Genomic DNA, 20,847 nt, shown 5'->3' on the forward strand with positions numbered 1-20,847 from the left:
CACACGTTCTGAAGAAGTGTGCATGCACACGAAAGCTCATACCAAGAACAAACTCAGTTGGTCTCTAAGGTGCTACCGGAAAGAATTTTCTATTTTGTTTCGACTATGGCAGACCAACACGGCTACCCACCTGTAACAATTCAGTTAATGATAGCACAACTAGGCACCACCTGTTTCCTACACACACACACACACACACACACACACACTAATTCAGTTTCTGTATTGTTGCAATTATTAGTGCTCCCTTTTTGCCCAGTGCTATTTCCCGCATGTTTGCAATTTTCTGCATCCGTCAGAAAGTTGAACGACCTGATATTTTCCTCCTATTTTCCTCTGCAGCGGGTGACACTGTGGTCTAAAACACAGAGCCTAGGGCTTGCCGATCAGAATGTCAGCAGTTCGAATCCCCCTGACGGGGTGAGCTCCCGTTGCTCAGTCCCAGCTCCTGCCAACCTAGCAGTTTGAAAGCATGTCAAAGTGCAAGTAGATAAATAGGTACCGCTCTGGCGGGAAGGTAAACGGCGTTTCCGTGCGCTGCTCTGGTTTGCCAGAAGTGGCTTAGTCATGCTGGCCACATGACCCGGAAGCTGCACACCTGCTCCCTCAGCCAATAAAGCGAGATGAGCGCCGCAACCCCAGAGTCATCCGCGACTGGACCTAACGGTCAGGGGTCCCTTTACCTTTACCTTCTGCAATGACTGTGTAATATGCTTGTTGCTACATATCATAAATAAAAGAACAATTGCCCTGCAAGCACCCCTTGCAGAGCAGGAACAATGCTGAAGTTCAAGTAATGAACTGTAGAGCGGAAAATTGGCCTGACCTTCAATTATTTGATTTCAAGCTAGCCAGAGAATGCATACAGGTTCTGGATTCACAAAAATAGATTAATGAATAAATTTAGCATCTGTTAATCTAATGTCAGTTTCATAGGATTTCAGAATCCTATGAATTAAGTGTGTTGCCATGTTTGCCGGCAGTACTAAATAGTAGCTTAAAATAAACTACTGTTGCTCTTTCCACACTCTGGACTATGCTCCAGGTGCAGGAAACAAGCCAGAAACAAACCAGACTCTGGCTTTCCACTGTATGTGAACCTGGGTTCACATATCTCTCCAGACAAATGAGTGAAAATAAACCACAAGCCCAGGTTTACATATAGCAAGAAGCCAAATGCTGGCATTTTGGTTCCTGGCATATTTCTTCCCTTACACAGCACAGCCAGGAGTGTGTTCATGCTCATTAAACCAACATGTGTTTTAAACTATGCACAGTCAGATTATAATGGTACAATTGGAGCAATTGCACTTGCTGTCTGTCTGTCTGTCTGTCTTTCTGTCTTTCTGTCTGTCTCTCTCGCCTCTAACCCTCCTAGGAGAAAAGTTATGAAGCAAAATGTACAGGCAACCTTCTAAAGCCAGAGGCCACATTTTTGGACCAGGGAGCACATTCTGAATTTTGATAAAATGCGGTGATTGCCAGTCACAAAATTGCTGCCATGGGTTGAGGGGTGGGAGGGTGGGATAAAGCAACTTGTGGTTACAAGTTCAGTTACTCCGTTTCAGTGTATCTGAAGAAGTGTGCATGCACACGAAAGCTCATACCAAGAACAAACTTAGTTGGTCTCTAAGGTGCTATTGGAAGGAATTTTTTTATTTTATTTTGTTTTCCCTTATGACATGGACAGTCTTCATTTTCCTTATAATCCCTAACACGGAATTTGCATTTTCCACAGCTGCCACACACTTGGGTCAACATCTTTGTCAGGCTCTCCACTACAACCCTTGTTCCTGGTCAGTCCCCACCAGTTCAGACCCTATGCCATATGTGAAATTGAGAAATTGTGCCCTCACATGCATCCCTTTACACTTGTTCAGATTGGACAGCATTTGCCATTTCCCCACCCAGTTTGGCGAAATCTTACTGGAGCTCTTCCCAATTCCCATATTGTTTTAACAGCCCTGGACAATTTAGTGTGGCCCTCAAACTTGGCCACCTCACTGCTCAGTCCCAACTTTAGAATGTTTATGAACAAGTTAAAAAGCACACGTACCAATATTAATTCTGCAGCTCTTCCTTGCGGACAACACCTCCCTCCAACTCCCCACCCTCTCTCCCATTCTCATACGGGGCACAGGCAAAGGAAGGGCCTGCTGTATAAATCCCCAAAATCACGAGGGTCATTGGATTGGAGATTCCTGTGCTAAGCAATTTTCGTGAGATGAACCAGCCTGGCTGCTTTTGTTATTCAGTGCTTTTCAATGAGTTTTCAAGTCAGAACATTTGATGAGTGAGTTGCTTGGATAGCAGGCTGTAGCAATCCCAGAGGTCTTAAAAAGTGGGTGTTTTTAACCCCCTTTTAAGTGGTGGCCCCAATCCACCTTAAGCTGGCTTTGAAACTATGATTTACCACTGCGGAAACCAGTTCATTGGATTGTCTTCGTGACTTGCACCAATGCCTTTTTAAAATGGTGGTAAACATCCTTTTGCCCCCAGTTTCACCCTTCAGCGTTTCTGGCAATTTCAGCCACTCGGGCTCCTGTGTCTCAAAAGAAACACATCTCAGGTATCACATTAATTAGATTGGTATGAGATTATGGCTTACAAATTGCTGTTTTTGGATACAGATTCCTTATCCATTTTAAACTTCCAGCAGTTAGCATGTAATAATATACCATAGTAGTCAACTTCCCGTAGAAGAGTAGGCAAAAAAAAATCTGTTTATTAAAATATAGATTGCAATCCCAGAAGCAGGAAATTTAATATTATTAATAAAAACAGGTGGCATTATTCGGAATGTTTTCACTATATACCACTTCATTCATAACACAGTATTTAAAAGGCCCTGCTTGTGTTCTTTGCCTCAGTATAGCATACCATATATACTTGAGTATAAGCCTAGTTTTTCAGCACATTTTTTGTGCTGAAAAAGCTGCCCTCGGCTTATACTCGAGTGAGGCGGGTGGTGGGGGTGGCGAGAAAGAAGCCCTTTCTCTCCGCTCGTGCCGCCACCCGCTCTCCCCAGTCAACCATTCCTTAAGAAGTGTACAAGAACGGCGGTTCTTTACTCTCCCCAGGCAGCTTGTTCCATTCCTGAACTGCTCGCATAAATGCAAACTTGGCAAAGGAAGAAGAGGAAGGAGCAGCCCAAAGGGTTGCTTTCGGGCTGCTCGTTCCTCCTCCTCCTCCACAGCGGCAAAGGTGAACCGGCTTATACTCGAGTCAATAAGCTTTCCCAGGTTTTTGTAGGAAAATTAGGTGCCTCGGTTTATATTCGGGTCGGCTTATACTCGGGTATATACGGTAAATCTTTTTCTCTGCGGAATTGTTATCTGTTATGGTTAGAGTAGCTCAAATTAGCACCATGATGGGGTTCAGGACCCCCAAAAAGTGTTCTTGTAGCTATGGCAAGTTATGACAAGATACTGCTTTCCTTTTGTGTTGCATATGTTGTATCTGTAGAAGGACCATGGGACTCGTTTAGGCCAGGCAAGGGGGACCTGTGGCCCTTTAGGGCTACAACACCTATGAGCCATAGAATCATAGGGCATGCCGATCAGAAGGTCGGCGGTTCGAATCCCTGCGATGGGGCGAGCTCCCGTTGTTCGGTCCCAGCTCCTGCCAACCTAGCAGTTCGAAAGCACGTCAAAGTGCAAGTAGACAAATAGGTACCGCTCCGGCAGGAAGGTAAACGGCATTTCCATGCGCTGCTCTGGTTCACCAGAAGCGGCTTAGTCATGCTGGGCACATGACCCGGAAAAACTGTCTGCGGAAGCGGACAAACGCTGGCTCCCTCAGCCAGTAAAGCGAGTCGAGCGCCGCAACCCTAGAGTCATCCATGACGGGACTTAACAGTCAGGGGTCCCTTTACCTTTACCTTTTAGAGTTGGAAGGGACTCAAATGGTCATCTAGTCCAACCCCCTGCAATGGAGGAATCTCAACTAAAGCATCCACAACAGATGACCATCCTACCTCTGCTTTAAAAAACGCCTAGAAAGGAGAGTCTACCGCCTTCTGAAGGAGTCCGATCCACCGTCGAACAGCTCTTAACAGCCAGAAAGTTCATCCTGATGTTGAGTCAGAATCTCCTTTCTTGTAACTTGAAACCATTGGTTCCGGTTCTACCAATCAAGTTTGCTCCATCTTCCCTGTGACAGCTTTTCAGATATTTGAAGATGGCTATCACATCTCCTCTCAGTCTCCTCTTTTCTAGGCTAAATATACCCAATTCCCTCAACTGTTCCCAATAAGACCTGGTTTCCAGACCCTTGATCATCTTGGCCGCCCTCCTCTGCACACCTTCCAGCTTGTCATCATTCTTCTTAAATTGTAGTGAGTGCCCAGAACTGGACACAGTATTGCAGTTGGTGTCTGACCAAGGCCGAAAAGAGTAGTACTGTTACTTCCCTTGACCTGGACGCTATTAAGGGGGGTTCTTTTCTACAGCACAGCCTTTTCTTAAAAGAGATGTGGTTCCATTGTTCAAAAAATGAATGGGTTCAAGATAAAGCCACAAAGAGAGCACAATAAGGCAAGGTGTGTAGGCAGAGACATGGGCATAATGAAACAATACACCTTGACAAGATACCCAAATTCTTGAGTTCAGGCCCATTCTTAATTGGCCCTCCAAGGGATCCAGAGATCTTGGCCTTGTATGTCTGGCTAATATAAATTGACTATAAGCAAAGAGATTTAAAGATTGCCTTGCTTTGATTGCAGTGGGAAGCAAAGTATGATTTGGGCCTCGCCTTGAGGTTTCTTAGCAAATTTCTAAGTGGCATTGTGCTAGATCTTTCATTTATTATCAAGAGAAATCCTCGTTAAGATTTTTCAAGCCTGACCAGATTACGTCACTTTCCCTCTCCTCTCATTCCTTGCCCACCCTTTCGTTCCCTTCTTTATTCTCTCACACCCCTTGTTCTTTTAAAGAGTTGCGCTGTTCCAAGGGGTTGTGCTTTGAGCCGGGCAGCTGCATTAATGATGCTTGCTGATTGCTTCATTCTACACACACACACACACAGGTCTTTGAAGTGTGCTCAGGTCTCAGGCTTTAGTTCAAAGGTCACTTTGTTTATTTATGCAAAGCTGGTTCATCTCTGAAATGGGGCTTTCAAGGTCCCTGACATCAAAAGCGCCAAAGCCTGCCACAAGCCAGTCAGTGCAGGGACTGGCATTGTCCCATTACAAATCTGAACTACTATGTGGACTGCAGAGAAATGCAGGGGTTGTGTTTTTAACTGAATAAACGGGTCCAGACCAGAATCTGTTGCTAGCTTAAACCAAGTTGCTCACTCTGTCTAAAGCAAAGATCTTCTGAAAGCCAAGTACAAATCTTTCTGTTCCAGACTCAGGAATAGCTTGTCACGTTTTTTGTTCAGATTTATCCAAAACCAAACATTTTACTCAAATATTTGTTGTTTTGTTGTTGTTTTTGTTCTTACTGTTCAAAACAGCTTGCAAATACCTGTCAATATGACACATGCCCTCCAACATTTCTCTGATGAAAATAGTGACATCCTATTCCATCGAAGAATTGATGCTTTTGAAATATAGTGCTGGGGGAGACTCTTGAGAGTCCCATGGACTGCAAGAAGATCAAACCTATCCATTCTTAAAGAAATCAGCCCTGATTGCTCACTGGAAGGACAGATCCTGAAGCTGAGTCTCAAAGCGGCTAACATTCTCCTTTCCCTTCCTCCCCCACAACACACACTATGTGAGGTGAGTGCGGCTGAGAGACTTCAGAGAAGTGTGACTAGCCCATGGTCACCCAGCAGCTGCATGTGGAGGAGCGGAGACACGAACCCGGTTCACCAGATTACGAGTCTACCACTCTTAACCACTACACCACACTGGCCACCTCATGAGAAGAGAAGACTCCCTGGAAAAGACCCTGATGTTGGGAAAGATGGAGGGCACAAGGAGAAGGGGATGACAGAGGATGAGATGGTTGGACAGTGTTCTGGAAGCTACTAGCATGAGTTTGGCCAAACTGCGGGAGGCAATGAAAGATAGGCGTACCTGGCATGCTCTGGTCCACGGGGTCACAAAGAGTCGGACACGAATAAACGACTGAACAACAACAAGAACATTCCATCATCATCAACATCATTTTACTATTTATACCCCACCCATCTGACTGGGTTGCCCCAGCCATTCTGGGTGACTCCCAGCATATATAAAAGCATAACGAAACATAAAACATTAAAAAAACAAAAAACTTCCCTATACAGGGTTGCCTGCAGATGGCTCTGGGGTCAGATAACTCCATACCTTCCCAACATTTCTGTGATGAAAATAGGGGCATCCTAAGGAAAAGCGGGGCATTCCAGGTCCAAATCAGAAACTGGGATGGCTTCTGTAAATCTGGGACTGTCTCTGGAAAATAGGGACACTTGGAGGGTCTGCAGATGGTGCTTGTGCATCTTGGAGGGACTGCCTATAGAGACCCCTGCTGAAGCATGTTTCTGGGTGCCCCATGCTCAGATGTGCGTGAGATCTCCTTGCAGGACCCCTCTCAGTGGGCCTGGGCCAGTAAGGGGTAGGTTTTGCTCCAGCTGCAATACTGTTAAGTGCAGTGTGTTCCTTTTCCCCATAGGAGTGAATGGCAGCCATTAGCTGATACGGGAGAAAGTAAAGGCCCGCACTCAGGTGCGCCATCACTGCTGTACTGAAGACCAGAGCTCCCGTATCGGTACATCAACAGCTACATGGGCCACTCCACCCATTTGCATAAGGCATTACAGCAGGCATGTCCAGTAGGTAGATGGATGTCTGTGGTAGATCACCGGTAGATCACCGGCTTCTCCCGAAGAAGCTCAACAACTTCCTCCTCCCTAAAATAAAAAAAGCTCAACAACTTTGACCTAGATCGCTGCCAGTTTTTAACTCTGTGAGTAGATCGCAGTCTCTTGGGAGTTGGCCAAGAGTTGTATTACAGAATTGATCTCCTTTGTCCCCTTCCACGTGTGGAGTGTCCTGCAGCAGATTGTTCCAGGATGAGGTCCTCTTCTGGTCAGCAAGCAAAAGTGCAGGCAGAGCTATTCTTAACGATATTCCCTTGGGCGTTTTTGCACAATCTCCTCCAGAGCAGGGTTAGTTAGGGACTCCTTTGGAATCTCCTCTGCTATTCTTCATAGGGGGGTTTCTTTCTTTCTTTCTTTGCTGCCCTCAAACTTGGGAGTCTTCTCGCCTCCAGAAGTGGCATCGGGATTCCTGGCTTTGTCGCTGTATCCTCCAGAATGAATGAATTAAACCATAAGCTTTCTTTGATAGCCTGTGACCCTGGTAAGAAGCCACATTGGCCAGTGGCAATGAGTAATTTTCTCCCACACACGTATATATGTGCTTAATTATGTATAATAATACTAATAATACTAATATCCATTTTGAGTCTATATGCTTCACATATTTTGCTTAATTTAGGCCCAGGAGTGCTCAAATTTAATGACTAGAGAATATTCATAATGTAGTGAAACAACTTTTGGAAGCATGGCTGAAAAGATGCAGAACAGATGTTACAGTCAAAACTCTTCTTACACCCGCCTCCGCTTGCGTCCATTTCGCCCAACGTCCGTAGTAAACCCAGAAGTAACTGGCGGGTTTGCCGCTGTTCGCGCATGCGCAGGAGCGGCAGTCGCTGTTCGTACATGCGCAGAAGCGGGCAATCACCGCCCGCGCCTGCACACAGCGGCGCCTCTCCCAGCAACCCATTTCGACCTCTGGGCGGACCTCCGGAACGGATTATAGTCGCAGGTAGAGGTTCCACTGTGCTTTTGATTTTAATTGTGGATAAAATTGTCCATAAAGACCAAAGTGTGGTATGTGTTCATAGAGGATAAAGTGTGTGTAATATATACTAAAAGTTTCTTCATTAAGCCTGCTGCCTGTCACTGATCAATCATATCTCTGTTGAGGTAGCATTCCTGGTGTAAATCAGTAGTGCTACTCCAGTCAGCATCCTGCCTTCCAAATATGTAGACCTCTAAATGGAGTGCTCAGTACCATCTTAAAGCTACTCCTTATTGACGGCCAACAAGACTGATAATTTTAATATGTTCCTCCAAGTCGACATTATCTGTTCACCTCAGATGGCAATGACCACCCCATTTTTAGACACCTGGCCCATACACTACTACTGGAAAAGTTAACCTTCTGCTTGCCTACTCTCCTGTCGCACCAGAGATGAGCACACATCGATTTCTTATGGCTACAAGGCCAGTTGAACATGTTTAGCTAGCTGAGGTCTAAGATGTGGATGGACTAGGATGTTCACATATGAAGTACAGTACACAACACCAGCACAGTTGCTCTAAGACCAAGCCAAGCAATCCATCAGATGATTCCAGGCAATTCACCTGCTGTCTTTTCCATAGAAAGTATGGCTGTAGGAGGATTTGGGGCAAGGAGAAGGATCTGGTTGACCTTCACCTCACCAACACACATTCTTTCAACAAGGACAGGGACTTCTACTGTCCTCTCAACCCCCACCCCCCAAAAAATTCTCTTCTAATTTGCACATGGGATTCAACTAAGATATATTGATTTTGTAATATTAATTCTGGCGTATTAAGCTTTGTCCTCAGGGTATTCTGGAGTCTTTGCTTTTCTCCTGTTAATTTTCAGTGGAAGTCAAAATTTTATCTGTTTAGCAGAATTTTATTGCTTTTCCTAGCAGAGTTCTTTATGAGTACTTGGGATTCAAGGGAGAAAAATCTCCTCTCAGCTATAGCAAAAAGAAGAAGAAGCTGGTGCCTCCATTATATTGCCACTAAAGCTATGGAAAGTTTGTTGCTAGCCAGAAAGGACAGCTGGTTTGCCTTTCTGTAAGGCCTGCATTTGCAGCTAAATCTGCCATTCTTTGTTTTGCAATAAACTCAAAATTCAAAGGCAGAAGAACTAGAAACCAACTACAGAGAGTGCGCTAGAAAATGTAACATGAGCCTCAAACCAAAAACAAGCAAAAACCTCAATTAACTTTCGTACCTCGTGTTGCGTTCGCTGCGGGTTGCGAACGGCATGGGTTACGAACGCGCCGAACCCAGAAGTACTGGAACGGGTTACTTCCGGGTTCGGTGGTTCGCACATGCGCAGATGCATCAAATAACGTCACGTGCATGCGCAGAAGCGCCGAATCACAACCCGTGGGTGCGCAGTAGCGGCGCTGCGGGTTGCGGACTGCTCATGATGCGAACGGGGCTCCAGAACGGATCCCGTTCGCATCCAGAGGTACCACTGTATTAGGGGAACAACAAATTCTGCAAACATGGTTTCTGAATGTTACGCACAAAGTTATTGCAACAATTCACATTGGTTGATCTGCTCTGTTTGTTTTTCTTCAAGTTCTAGGATACATACAGGCATCTCAACTGTGGCAATTGCACCAGTTTCATTCAGGGCATCAATGGAATCTCTTGAGATGCCACCCTGAAAACACATCCCATTATCCCAGCTGCCAAAATGAGTAATGAAAACATGCAAGTGTGAATGTTTGCCATGTAATAACCCCTTTCCCCCATCCCTTTCGTATGCCTCTTACCAGTTCTCACTCCCAGGGTTTTCTCACCCGAACCATCTAAGGAGCTTTGCACATGGCCATCCACCTTCTTCTGCATGCATATAACTTGCTAGATTGGTTTGTTTTGTTGGGCTTTCTGTGGGCCTAACCAGATGTGCATCTAAATGCAGATTTAAGCACAGATTCTGTCTTATCTGCGATACTTTGCTTTCAGTGGAACACTGGGGTGTGCATCCAGGACGGTGCAGGGCCATCTTTACCTGGGGGTTCAAAGAGTGCGGTGCACCTGGTCACCAAATTCTGGGAGGTGCCAAAAGTGTTATTGGGGGCGCCAAATGTATACCTACTGTATACCGGTCCCTCTCGATCGGCGGCGGTAAATGGAGCGAAAGCCCTTCTTCCGTCGCTCTGCTACTCCATAGCGTCAAATATTCCCAACGAATCAGGAAACGAAAGCAGTTATTTCCACTGCGTCATTGTTACAGGTGAGCTCCCCAAAAAAGCTCAACAATGAGTTGTCTCCCCACTAAAAAAGATGAGGACAGCTAAACTAAATTTGGGGGAGCTGGGCGGATCTTTGCACCCCCTGGTGTCGCATATGCTAAAGACGGCCCTTCCCAGGTGTTTATCTTGATAGGGATTCGAATGCACATTTGCATTTACATCCAAGTGAACATTCAGTTTGAAAGCAAGGGAGTGAAGGATAGGCCGCAAGTTTAATTAGATGCATATTAGCAACAGCATCTTTTTAAGTTCCTGGGGGAAAGTGGTAGTAACTGTGGTTTGGAAAATGCATGCACGAAGACTCATAGTTTTACTCATAGATTTGCTGTGCTGTTTTAACTGTGAAGGGTTTCAAGTGGCTCAGAATAAACCAGACTATTTGCCCAGTAGAGAAGGCTTAATGTGTTTTAGAGCTCTTTAACTTTGTGGGTTGAGGATGGGAAGAATGATGTTTGGGGAAAGCATGAGGCAGCTTTATAAAATGACGCCGTCATGAGTTGGATTGGCATTATTTCACACAATGTGTAATGGACATGGAATTCCCTACTACGTTTCCTTAAAAATATATATTAACAAAATTGAGGGAGGGTGCACCCTAATTTCACACACTTTTCACATGAAAGCAAGACCACTAAAAATGTTTCATACTTTAAACAACACTGGATCTCTTAATGGCAGAGAGCTGCTCCTTTTGAATGGCATTTTTTGTTGTTTTGTCTAAATATGTGGAGATATTAGCCTTTGCCTCATTCTTCCTCTGCCTCTTGTTCCACATGATGTCATTGACTGGCTGGCCTCCCGAGGAGTGGTGGGAGATGCCAACTGTGGAGCCCTCAAGGGAAGAAGGCTCAGAGCTCGGGGGTTGGTGGTGGGACGACGACGAGTGGTTAAAGGGAGAAGATGGAAGAAGAGAAGAAAAGTTTGGATTTGATATCCCGCTTTATCACTACCCGAAGGAGTCTCAAAGCGGCTAACATTCTCCTTTCCCTTCCTCCCCCACAGCAAACACTCTGTGAGGTGAGTGGGGCTGAGAGGCTTCAAAGAAGTGTGACTGGCCCAAGGTCACCCAGCAGCTACATGTGGAGGAGCGGGGAAGCGAACTCGGTTCACCAGATTATGAGTCTACCACTGTTAACCACTACACCACACTGGCTCTTGGAAGGAGGAGGTGTCAAAAGCTGTAGAAGTTACCAGGTTTTGTGAGCAGGAAGAGTCTGCCAGAGGGAAGTCCAGAAGCAGAGGCAAAAGTAGGGGCTGGAGAACAGGGGGACCAAGAGGCAGAGATGAATCAGGCTGGTGAAGAAGCCGGGGGGGGGTCCTCCCTTTCTTGCTGTGACCAGCTCCCCTCCTCCCCCCACGTCTCCCAGAACCCGCAGAGGTATGAAGAGGGCGGGGCAAAGACAGGCACAGCGGCACAGTCTCAGATTGCTTGGGAAGGACCCAGGGGAGGAGGAAAGTTAGACAGCTGTGGGAAGGTAGGGGCCTTCAATCCCCACAACTGCCTCATAGGGGCAGTATCTACCAGGACGAGTTGCTGTGCTCTCTAGGCCTAGCCTCCCGGTCTACCTTGTTTTCTTGAAAAAGCCCATGGAACTACAGTAGAGAAACAAGAGACAGACAAAAACATGGAGACATCGTGCACAGAAAAACAGAGCAACACCAAGCTTTGTGGGAACTTTGATCTAACTCGGGATGCTTTGTTGACTTGATGGCTCAACATGGATAAGGGTAAACTCACTCCAAATCGCCATGATTCACTTCATTATTCAGCCCCAGGGCACACAGTATTTACCTAAGCCATCACAAGTGGTGGTTGTTGCTGGCATCTGCCTGTCCCGAGAGACAATGGGGTGCTCCTCCAGGGATGAAGTCAACCTCCCTGGGGCACAGATCTGGGCAGTGTGTATGGAGGTCCTGGGCTGCCCAGAAGACAAGACCACCCCCTTCTCAGCCTTGCCGATGTGGTCCCAAGGAAAGCAGAGCTATGCATTTGGCACCAGCTGGGTTGAAAAATTGATGCTTTTGAATTATGGTGCTGGAGGATACTCTTGAGAGTCCCATGGACTGCAAGAAGATCAAACCTATCCATTCTCAAAGAAATCAGCCCTGAGTGCTCACTGGAAGGGCAGATCCTGAAGTTGAGGCTCCAGTACTTTGGCCACCTCATAAGAAGAGAAGACTCCCTGGAAAAGACCCTGATGTTGGGAAAGATGGAGGGCACAAGGAGGAGGGGACGACAGAGGATGAGATGGTTGGACAGTGTTCTCGAAGCTACTAACATGAGTTTGGCCAAACTGTGAGAGGCAGTGAAGGATAGGCGTGCCTGGCGTGCTCTGGTCCATGGGGTCACGAAGAGTCGGACACGACTGAACAACAAAGGGTTGAAAAAGTTACTAGAAGGAGACGTACAATGAGCCACCCAACCGCCTTAGGGACTCCTCTCCAGATTTGTGTAGGGCTTACTCCTTAGCCTCTTCTTCTCCAAAAGACTTCCTCACTAATGAGTATAGCCTCAAGGCAGCAGAGGTTTAGGGATCAGAGTTTTCCTTCCCATGCTGACAAGTAGGATCCAGGAAACACAATGTTGTGTTTTATCAGAATAATTCAGCTGATCCCACCTCCACCATCATTTATTCCAATTTTAAAACCCCAAACTACTGTACTTGATTGAGATTTGCATTGAGTTCATTTCCCTAGGAATCTGTTACGATAACTCTACTAACAGAACAGTGTTGAAATTTTCCTTCATGGAGAAACACCACACTTCTCAATAACTACGAGCACCTTCTGAAATGTTCTGGGGATTTCAAGGAAGTCATCTTGCTTGTCATACAGGCACAGATAAATCCATGAATTTGACAACTGCTCCCTTGTCTTTAAGCTGATCCAATTACGTCGTGCAAAAGTCTATTGCATGCAAACCAATTATGTTTCAGTTGCTACTGTAACCAATAAATATGTGTAATTGTCTGTATACAGTGCTGCAAAATCAAATTTGATTTCGTTCCCTTGTTGCAGTGATTTAAATCCATCCACCCTGTAAATGAGCATAAAAGTTAAATTGTAGATTTCTTTATTTTTTTACTCAGCAACAGCAACAGTGGTCACCTTCTCTGCATTTCAGCAGTCACCTCTGGCACAGTCCCTCCCCCACTCCACCAAATGCTGGCCTTCCCCTGCCATGATGTTTTCTGAAACCCTTCTGTTCAGTATATTCACCTTATCTGCATTTTTAATTCACCCACGCCCATCCTTCAAACTTTTTTATTTTTATTTTTTTGGGGGGAGAGCTTTCCTGATTCTTGCATGCAGCTCCACAGTTTGAGGATTTGGCTGGATAACGAGCAGAGATCTTCAAAGGATCTGGCGCATTCACAGCAATTTGGTTCACATGAAAGGCTTGGCAGCCTGTCAAGTGCAGCTGAGAATGCCAATTAGTTGGTGTGCATGAGTGGAGTTGGGGGCGGGAGGGGGCCGCACTCTGGTGGGCATACTGTAACATGAGGCTGGAGACAAAAGAGGGGAGCCCAGCCTTGCTATACAGGGCTGTGCAGGATTAAGTTCTAATTGACAAAACCTCTGCTTAAAATCTGCAAGGAAGTCCTGTGGGCATTTAATGGATCTTTTTACTGTCTCCCCCTGTAGAATTTCAGGGCTCGGCGCTGCGTTTTCAAAATCTCCGTTTCCAGTATATTATTGCCACATGTCGGTTTGCTACTGGCTACCTGCAATAAATAGCTCCAAATATACCCTGAATGGTTCCTTATTAAATTTCTTTTTGAGTTCGTCCACGACCTGCATGCAGAAACTTGCAATGGTAAATCTGCAAGCAATTTCCAGTTTTGAGAAGTGAAGTAGGCAGAACTCTGCTGCTCTGTGTTGGGAGCATGTGCACGGAGCGTTTTCCAGAGCATCCATCTTTGGTGTGGGGTGCGCCTGGTTGCTTGTTCTTCCTTTCAGAACCTCCATTGCAGCCTGATTTTAGAAGGACAAAGTACAAGACGCAGGTCTTGTCAGAGTTGCCCTTGCGTGGGACATACAGAAGGGTAGACTGAGGCACCAGTTACCTAGTCAGCTCACTAGGCTCAGGAACAGCCGGCGTGTCTGAGTTGGTGCCACAGAGATGGCCTCACGACAGTAGCAGCCACCCCGCTTACCAAGATGGAACAGAGCAGGGGGACGGCAACAATGGGGTGGTGCCTTCTTTCTTTTGCGCATAAGGGTAGTAATTAATTACATGCACATCCTGCCATTTCTGGGGAGCTCAGGGTAACATACATGGTTCCCCACGTTATCCTCCCAACCACCTCTGAAGTAGGTCAAGCTGAAAGGTGGTGAAGTGGCCAAGGGTCACCGAGAGAGTGTTATGTCTGAGCAAGGATTTGAAGCGAGGTCTCCCCACACCTTGTCCAATGCTCGTAAGCACAACAACATCTGCTTTGTCCTTAATAAAGTAACATTCAGCACTGATGCTCTCCCCTCACCACAGCTTTCCCCGCTGCTGGTCTCCCAAACAGTTTCATTGGCCCAAATAAGCACAGATTTATAAAAAGGCAGCATGCAAGCGTCAAAATAAATGAAGCAGTTTTTCACTTCCTGGATTTTTTTCCTGAATTCTGTGAAATGTTGCCTCCAATATGGCCGGTTCCCAGAAGTCTCAGTTGCCTCCTCAGCTATAATTTTGATTTATGCCATCATTTGCAAGGAGTGTAAAACAGTTCCATCTCCTCCTTGGGAACGCCAGTCTGTAAACATAAACAAAAGGGCTTTGGTTCGCTATTAATGGAAGCATTAATTAATCTCCCATCATGTTAGTAGCCAGCTGAAAAGCTAAAAAAACAGGAAAGAAGCTGAACTGGCAGCAGGTAGCGAAAACATATTCAGCGTGTTGGAATGTGCCATTTAATTCAGTTCCTGCGAAAGCACAGCTGCGTTCCAGTTCAGATGCAGCTTTATGATGTTATAAACTGTTTCTCCTTTCCCTGTCATTGAATCTAGATGATGCAAGTTCAGGAAGAGAGAGTCTAGCACCTGAAGTTCCCAACAGTGAATCTGAAGATCATTCTGGAAAGCTCTGGGGTAAGAAAAGAAGCATTCAATTTTTCTAGCTATGTTATGGCTGGAGGATAGGAAGACAGAACACAGTTCCAGTTAACAGGGACTTCACTGTGGAACAAACACATATTGCAGCCAAATACATATTGCATTTTTTAAAATGTACTTAAAATTTATTATTGTAGTACCGCTGATGCTAATCTTCCTTCTGACAGTGGCCATTTCAGTGTCTGACCATTTTAACAGCATCATGTTGCACCTTGTATTTTTGGCAGAATCTGCATTCTCATATTTCAAACCCTTATTGCCAAAATATCTACATTGTTGCAATAGGGTGGTCTTTCTTTCTATCTGTATTTTTGTGACACTTTAACCTGTAACATCAGTTCACCTCTGTGTCTTGTTTAATGACTCTTTAAACAACCTTGGAAGTTTCTAACCCACGATACAGTGCAGTAATAAGGTAAACACAGAGGGACAAATACATCGAGACTATTTACCTAAGCTGAGTAATTGTTTAAATTGGTGTGCAATCAATACCTGGTACAGTTCAAACTGACAGCTGAGTTTTCCACAAAAGCAACACAAAAATATGAGAGACACTATTGCAGAGTGGAAATCCTCCAGCTGGTTTTGCAGATAACTAAGAACTACCACACACCCCACAACATAGCATCTGTGTTTGCTGTCTTGTTTTCTCTTAGAAATACTTGGATTTAAAATAGCACAACAGATTTTATGAAGTCAAGTCATGGCATGAGCAATCACCAAAGAAATAAAATGTAACAAGGCTACTATGAACTAGAAAAACAATCACAACTTTGTATTTCTAAATGTTACCCTTTGCTTTTGTCACATATTTTGCTTATATACAGGGATCTAACAGATAGTCAGGAAACCCATATAGCCTACCATGTTGGCACACAGCACCTTTTAGTTGTTTAAATTATTTGGCTTCACATGATCTTGGCTGAACAATGGGTAAAGACGCTCGTTCAGGTACACTGGGCCAAGGCCATTTAGGTCAGCACCAACACTTTGAATTTTGCTCGGAAACATACAGTGGTACCTCTGGTTACGTACTTAATTCGTTCCGGAGGTCCGTTCTTAACCTGAAACTGTTCCTAACCTGAAGCACCACTTTAGCTAATGGGGCCTGCCGCTGCGCCGCCAGAGCACGATTTCTGTTCTTATCCTGAAGCAAAGTTCTTAACCTGGAGCGTTATTTCTGGGTTAGCGGAGTCTGTAACCTGAAGCGCCTGCAACCTGAAGCGTCTGTAACCCGAGGTATCACTGTACTGGGAGCCAGTGAAGTTCCTTTAGGACCGGTGTTGTATGGTCCCGGCGGCCACTCCCAGTCACCAGCCTGGCTGCCGCGTTCTGGATTACAAAGCAAACTCCCAGGGATGTGTAGTGGGACCCTTGAAAAAAGAACATGAAATATGAGGTGCTTTGTACAAAAATCCTTTGACCCTTTTGGTCTAGCTAGCAAAGCTTCAGCAAATTACACAGATTTTAGAGCAGGTGTTTACAGAAAAGAAAGATACCCCCCCTTTCATTGCCTTTCTTTCTTTCTTTCTTTCTTTCTTTCTTTCTTTCTTTCTTTCTTTCTTTCTTTCTTTCTCCTTTGTTAACTTGGCACCCTTTCTTTCCTCCACCCCCATTTGCATTCCATTTTTTTTTTCTGGGGGAGAAATTTCACAACTGTTTGATCTGGCTTCAGTGTAACATGCAGAGAAATGGAGAGCAGCTTAGGTGAGACAGGTAATCACTTTACCTGTTTCAGAGAGAGAGAGAGGGAGAGGAAGAGAGAGAGAGAGAGAGAGAGAGAGAGAGAGAGAGAGAGAGAGCACAAGCAACTACACTCCAAAAGTATTGCTTTCCTTTCTGATTGTTGCAAACAAGATGAGCACTTGTGTGAACTAAATGCCTGGGACAGAAATGAGGGGAAGACAGGAGGAGGCAGACCATGGATAACATATTGGAGCCAACACTAAGTAAGCAAGGTTAGCTATTTCAGAGCTACCTGTTCTCGGGATTTCATTGTACTGTAGCTTTATCATAAAGCCTGGGTTTTTAGAGTTACTTTGAAGGAAAGAAGGTAACATATGGAACAAACATGCAGGATAAACCAGTGTAGACTCAACCTCCCCTAACCACCCACCAAAAAATATTAGGGACTGCAAATATTGATGAGACATGTGGTAATTCCCATCTCTCCCCTTTCTATTTAACTTCCAGGTCATGTATGTAAACACTTATCACTGCCTTTTTAATTAGACTTAAGCCTAGAAATGTTTCTGAATTGGGCACCCCAGAGTTGTTTGGTAGGTGGCACTGTGGGTTAAACCACAGAGCCTAGGGGTTGCTGATCAGAAGGTCGGTGGTTCAAATCCCCGCGACGGGGTGAGCTCCCGTTGCTCGGTCCCAGCTCCTGCCCACCTAGCAGTTTGAAAGCACATCAAAGTGCAAGTAGATAAATAGATACCGCACCGGCGGGAAGGTAAACGGTGTTTCCGTGCGCTGCTCTAGTTCGCCAGAAGCGGCTTTGTCATGCTGGCCACATGACCCAGAAGTTGTACACCGGCTCCCTCGGCCATTAACGCGAGATGAGCGCCGCAACCCCAGAGTCGGACACAACTGGACCTAATGGTCAGGGGTCCCTTTACCTTTACCTTTAGTCATACTCAGCAAATAGATCTCATGGACAGAATCATGAAAAGCGTGCTGACTTAGCATGCTTCCTAATCTATCTTTAGAGGGTAGATTAAGCATCTCAGAAATGGCACCGCTTCTCCACTGCCTTGACAGTGTACTCAGTGGCTAAATGGTTGGGTTTGGGCACTGGAAATCCACGTTAAAATCTCTGTTTAGGAAAGAATCTTGCTGAGTGGCTTTAGGCAAACCACAATATTTCCATGCATTGCTTAGTTTGGCTCCAAAATGCATACAGTGGTACCCCGGGTTACGTGCTTAATCCGTTCCAGGTTACAGTATGTAACCTGAAAAGGACGTAACCTGAACAATTCGTTCTGCGCATGCGCAGACCGAAAAACCGCGGAAAACACTCTGCGCGTGTGCCGGGTTGTATATCTGGGTTAGCGGAGTTCGTAACCTGAAAAGTACGCAACCCGGAGCGTACGTAACCCAAGGTGCGACTGTATTTGCTGTTGTTAAATAGCACTGATTGGGATCAGGGCAAGGGATATGGGGCTGGGACTAACCCTTTTCTCTGTGCTATTTGCCGTGGGAGGGGAGCTTCTTTTGACAGCAATAGCAGCTTCAGACAGAGCCATTTTCAGTGGGGCTGCAACATGCAACACATGGGAAAGAGTTAGTCCCGCCTCCTTGTGCCACAGTCCTGGTGGTGAACAGGGGATATTGAGATTGCTACTTAGCTAAAAAATATCAGTGTGTACCCAGATGCATCAAGAAGGCTGATCGCCGAAGAATTGATGCTTTTGAATTATGGTGCTGGAGGAGACTCTTGAGAGTCCCATGGACTGCAAGAAGATCAAACCTATCCATTCTCAAAGAAATCAGCCCTGAGTGCTCACTAGAAGGACAGATCCTGAAGTTGAGGCTCCAGTACTTTGGCCACCTCATGAGAAGAGAAGACTCCCTAGAAAGGACCCTGATGTTGGGAAAGATGGAGGGCACAAGGAGAAGGGGACGACAGAGGATGAGATGGTTGGACAGTGTTCTCGAAGCGACTGGCATGAGTTTGGCCAAACTGCGGGAGGCAGTGAAGGATAGGCGTGCCTGGCGTGCTCTGGTCCATGGGGTCACGAAGATTCGGACACGACTGAACGACTGAACAACAACAACCCAGATGCATCAACTGCAATTAGGCATTCGCATATCAAATAAAGCATGTTCAAGTGTTTGCCTGAACGTGTAAAGGCTTAAAAACACACACACACACACACACACACACACACACACACACACACAATGCATACAGATAATTACAGTAGCAATTGCAATAAAAGCAGCATGGCAAATCAGAATGAATCAAGGAGCAAATGCCTCAAAATGACACCGGTTTGTGGCAAGGTACATTGATAGACTAGAAGTGAAAGGAATGGCGCTAGACTGAGACTGAGTCGATGCAGTGCTCTCCAAAAGCAGTTTTTTACCTCTTTTTCCTTAGGACGTTTTCCTTAACAGTTGCTTTAACAGGGCTGGGATTTTTGCCTTCCAGATCCACAGTGGCCAAGTGCTGTGGAAGTGGCTGGTGTGGTGGTGCTCAGACATCTAATAGCTCTGCTGACAAACGGGGGTTGTCTTTTGAAGCTCGCATGGAGCGCGATTGTTTTCGCTGCAAGGGATGCCTCCCGCTTTCAGGGAGATGATCTGGGGAATACCTACACATTTACACACCAGTCCCTACAGAATGAGCTAGGATATCACACTTGTCACTCCAGCTGTCTGCTAGGTCGCTGAATGCCGGAGTCACTCCCGTTCATTAGGTTACACATGAAAGCCCATGAGCAGGGAGCAAAAGCATTTCTGTGCTGCGAAAGAAAGAGTTTGAAATAAAATATCCTGACGTGGCCGAGACCCAGAATGTCAGGGTGGGGGTAGAGAAGGGGGCACTTGCTGCTCTGGCTAAAAATGTTCCTGGAGGTACAATGTACATAAGGGAGATGTTTGAGCTGGATTCCCCCATCAAATGTATCCGAAATATGAGGTCAGTGGTGTGAGAATAGATGGACAGGCTGAACAGGAGGGGGAATGGAGAAGGGGTTGTGAGGGGAAGCCTGCACTCTAAAGCCTGCTCACATAGTGAGAGCTACGCATATCCTTTCCGTTTCCACGTTGTGTGTTGGGAAAGAGGAGCCGCCACACTCTGTTTTGCTGTTTGGCCTGAAGATAAGGAAGAATGGCTGGGAGGAGGGCATATCTGTCTCCAATCTGCCCCCTGCATGTAGGCAGATTACATTTGCCCAGCTGCATGCTGGAATCGCCAGAAGCCCCTGTGGGAATGAACTTGGCATTGTCCACCTATCCCCTGCAGCCCACGCTTATGGATTGCTTTATTGATCAGGAAAAGATCCGTTCATCTATTCATTCTAAATTTTTCAGCCCATCTTTGTAAAATAAGTGATCCAGTGAGGTGTCAATGTGTAGGGAAACAGGTGGCGCTGTGGTCTAAACCACTGAGCCTCTTGGGCTTGCCAATCGGAAGGTCGGCAGTTCAAATCCTCGTGACGGGATGAGCTCCCGTTGTTCCGTCCCAGCCCCTGCCAACCTAGCAGTTCGAAAGCACGCCAGTTCAAGTAGATAAATAGGTATCGCTGTGGCGGGAAGGCGCACTCTACATATGCACTCTGGTTTCCGTCACAGTGTCCCATTGCGCCAGAAGCAAGATGACCCGGAAAGCTGTCTGTGGACAAACGCCGGCTCCCTTGGCCCAAAGCAAGATGAGCGCTGCACCTCATAATCGCCTTTGACTGGACTTAACCTTCCAGGGGTCCTTTACCTTTACATTTATAGAATGCACACATATCAATGTATCTCAATTGTAAGGTCCTCAGTTAATTGCTCATGAGTGACCAGCCGAACTCCGTAGCTTCCTTTTAATGGTTTTATTGTGCAAAACTATTTACAGTGCAGAGCTAACAAATCACGTCTATCTCATCCATCAGCAGAATCCGGGAGTGCCCTTTTCCGGTTTCTCCCCCAGCATAAGAGTCTTGGGACACGAAATCCCCTCCTTCTTTCTCTACGTGGCACCCCTCTGCGCATTTGGGGGGACGGAAGT

The 20,847-nt window shown here is 45.9% G+C and overlaps 1 protein-coding gene across 4 annotated transcripts in view; it reads left to right on the forward strand.

Moving 5' to 3' along the window:
- FGFRL1 (fibroblast growth factor receptor like 1) overlaps positions 1 to 20,847 on the forward strand; it is a 164,466-nt gene that overhangs the window by 135,271 nt on the left and 8,348 nt on the right. For 3 of the 4 annotated variants that reach the window (XM_033148387.1, XM_033148391.1, XM_033148389.1), the window contains one exon: positions 15,024 to 15,104. The exons of the other annotated variant lie outside the window; for it this stretch is intronic. In XM_033148387.1, coding sequence (XP_033004278.1) covers positions 15,024 to 15,104 — 81 coding nt within the window. The remainder of the gene's footprint in view (positions 1 to 15,023; positions 15,105 to 20,847) is intronic. 4 annotated transcript variants of the gene reach the window in all.

The sequence above is a fragment of the Lacerta agilis genome, chromosome 5 (assembly GCF_009819535.1).
Source record: "Lacerta agilis isolate rLacAgi1 chromosome 5, rLacAgi1.pri, whole genome shotgun sequence".
NCBI classification, from domain to species: Eukaryota; Metazoa; Chordata; class Lepidosauria; order Squamata; family Lacertidae; genus Lacerta; species Lacerta agilis.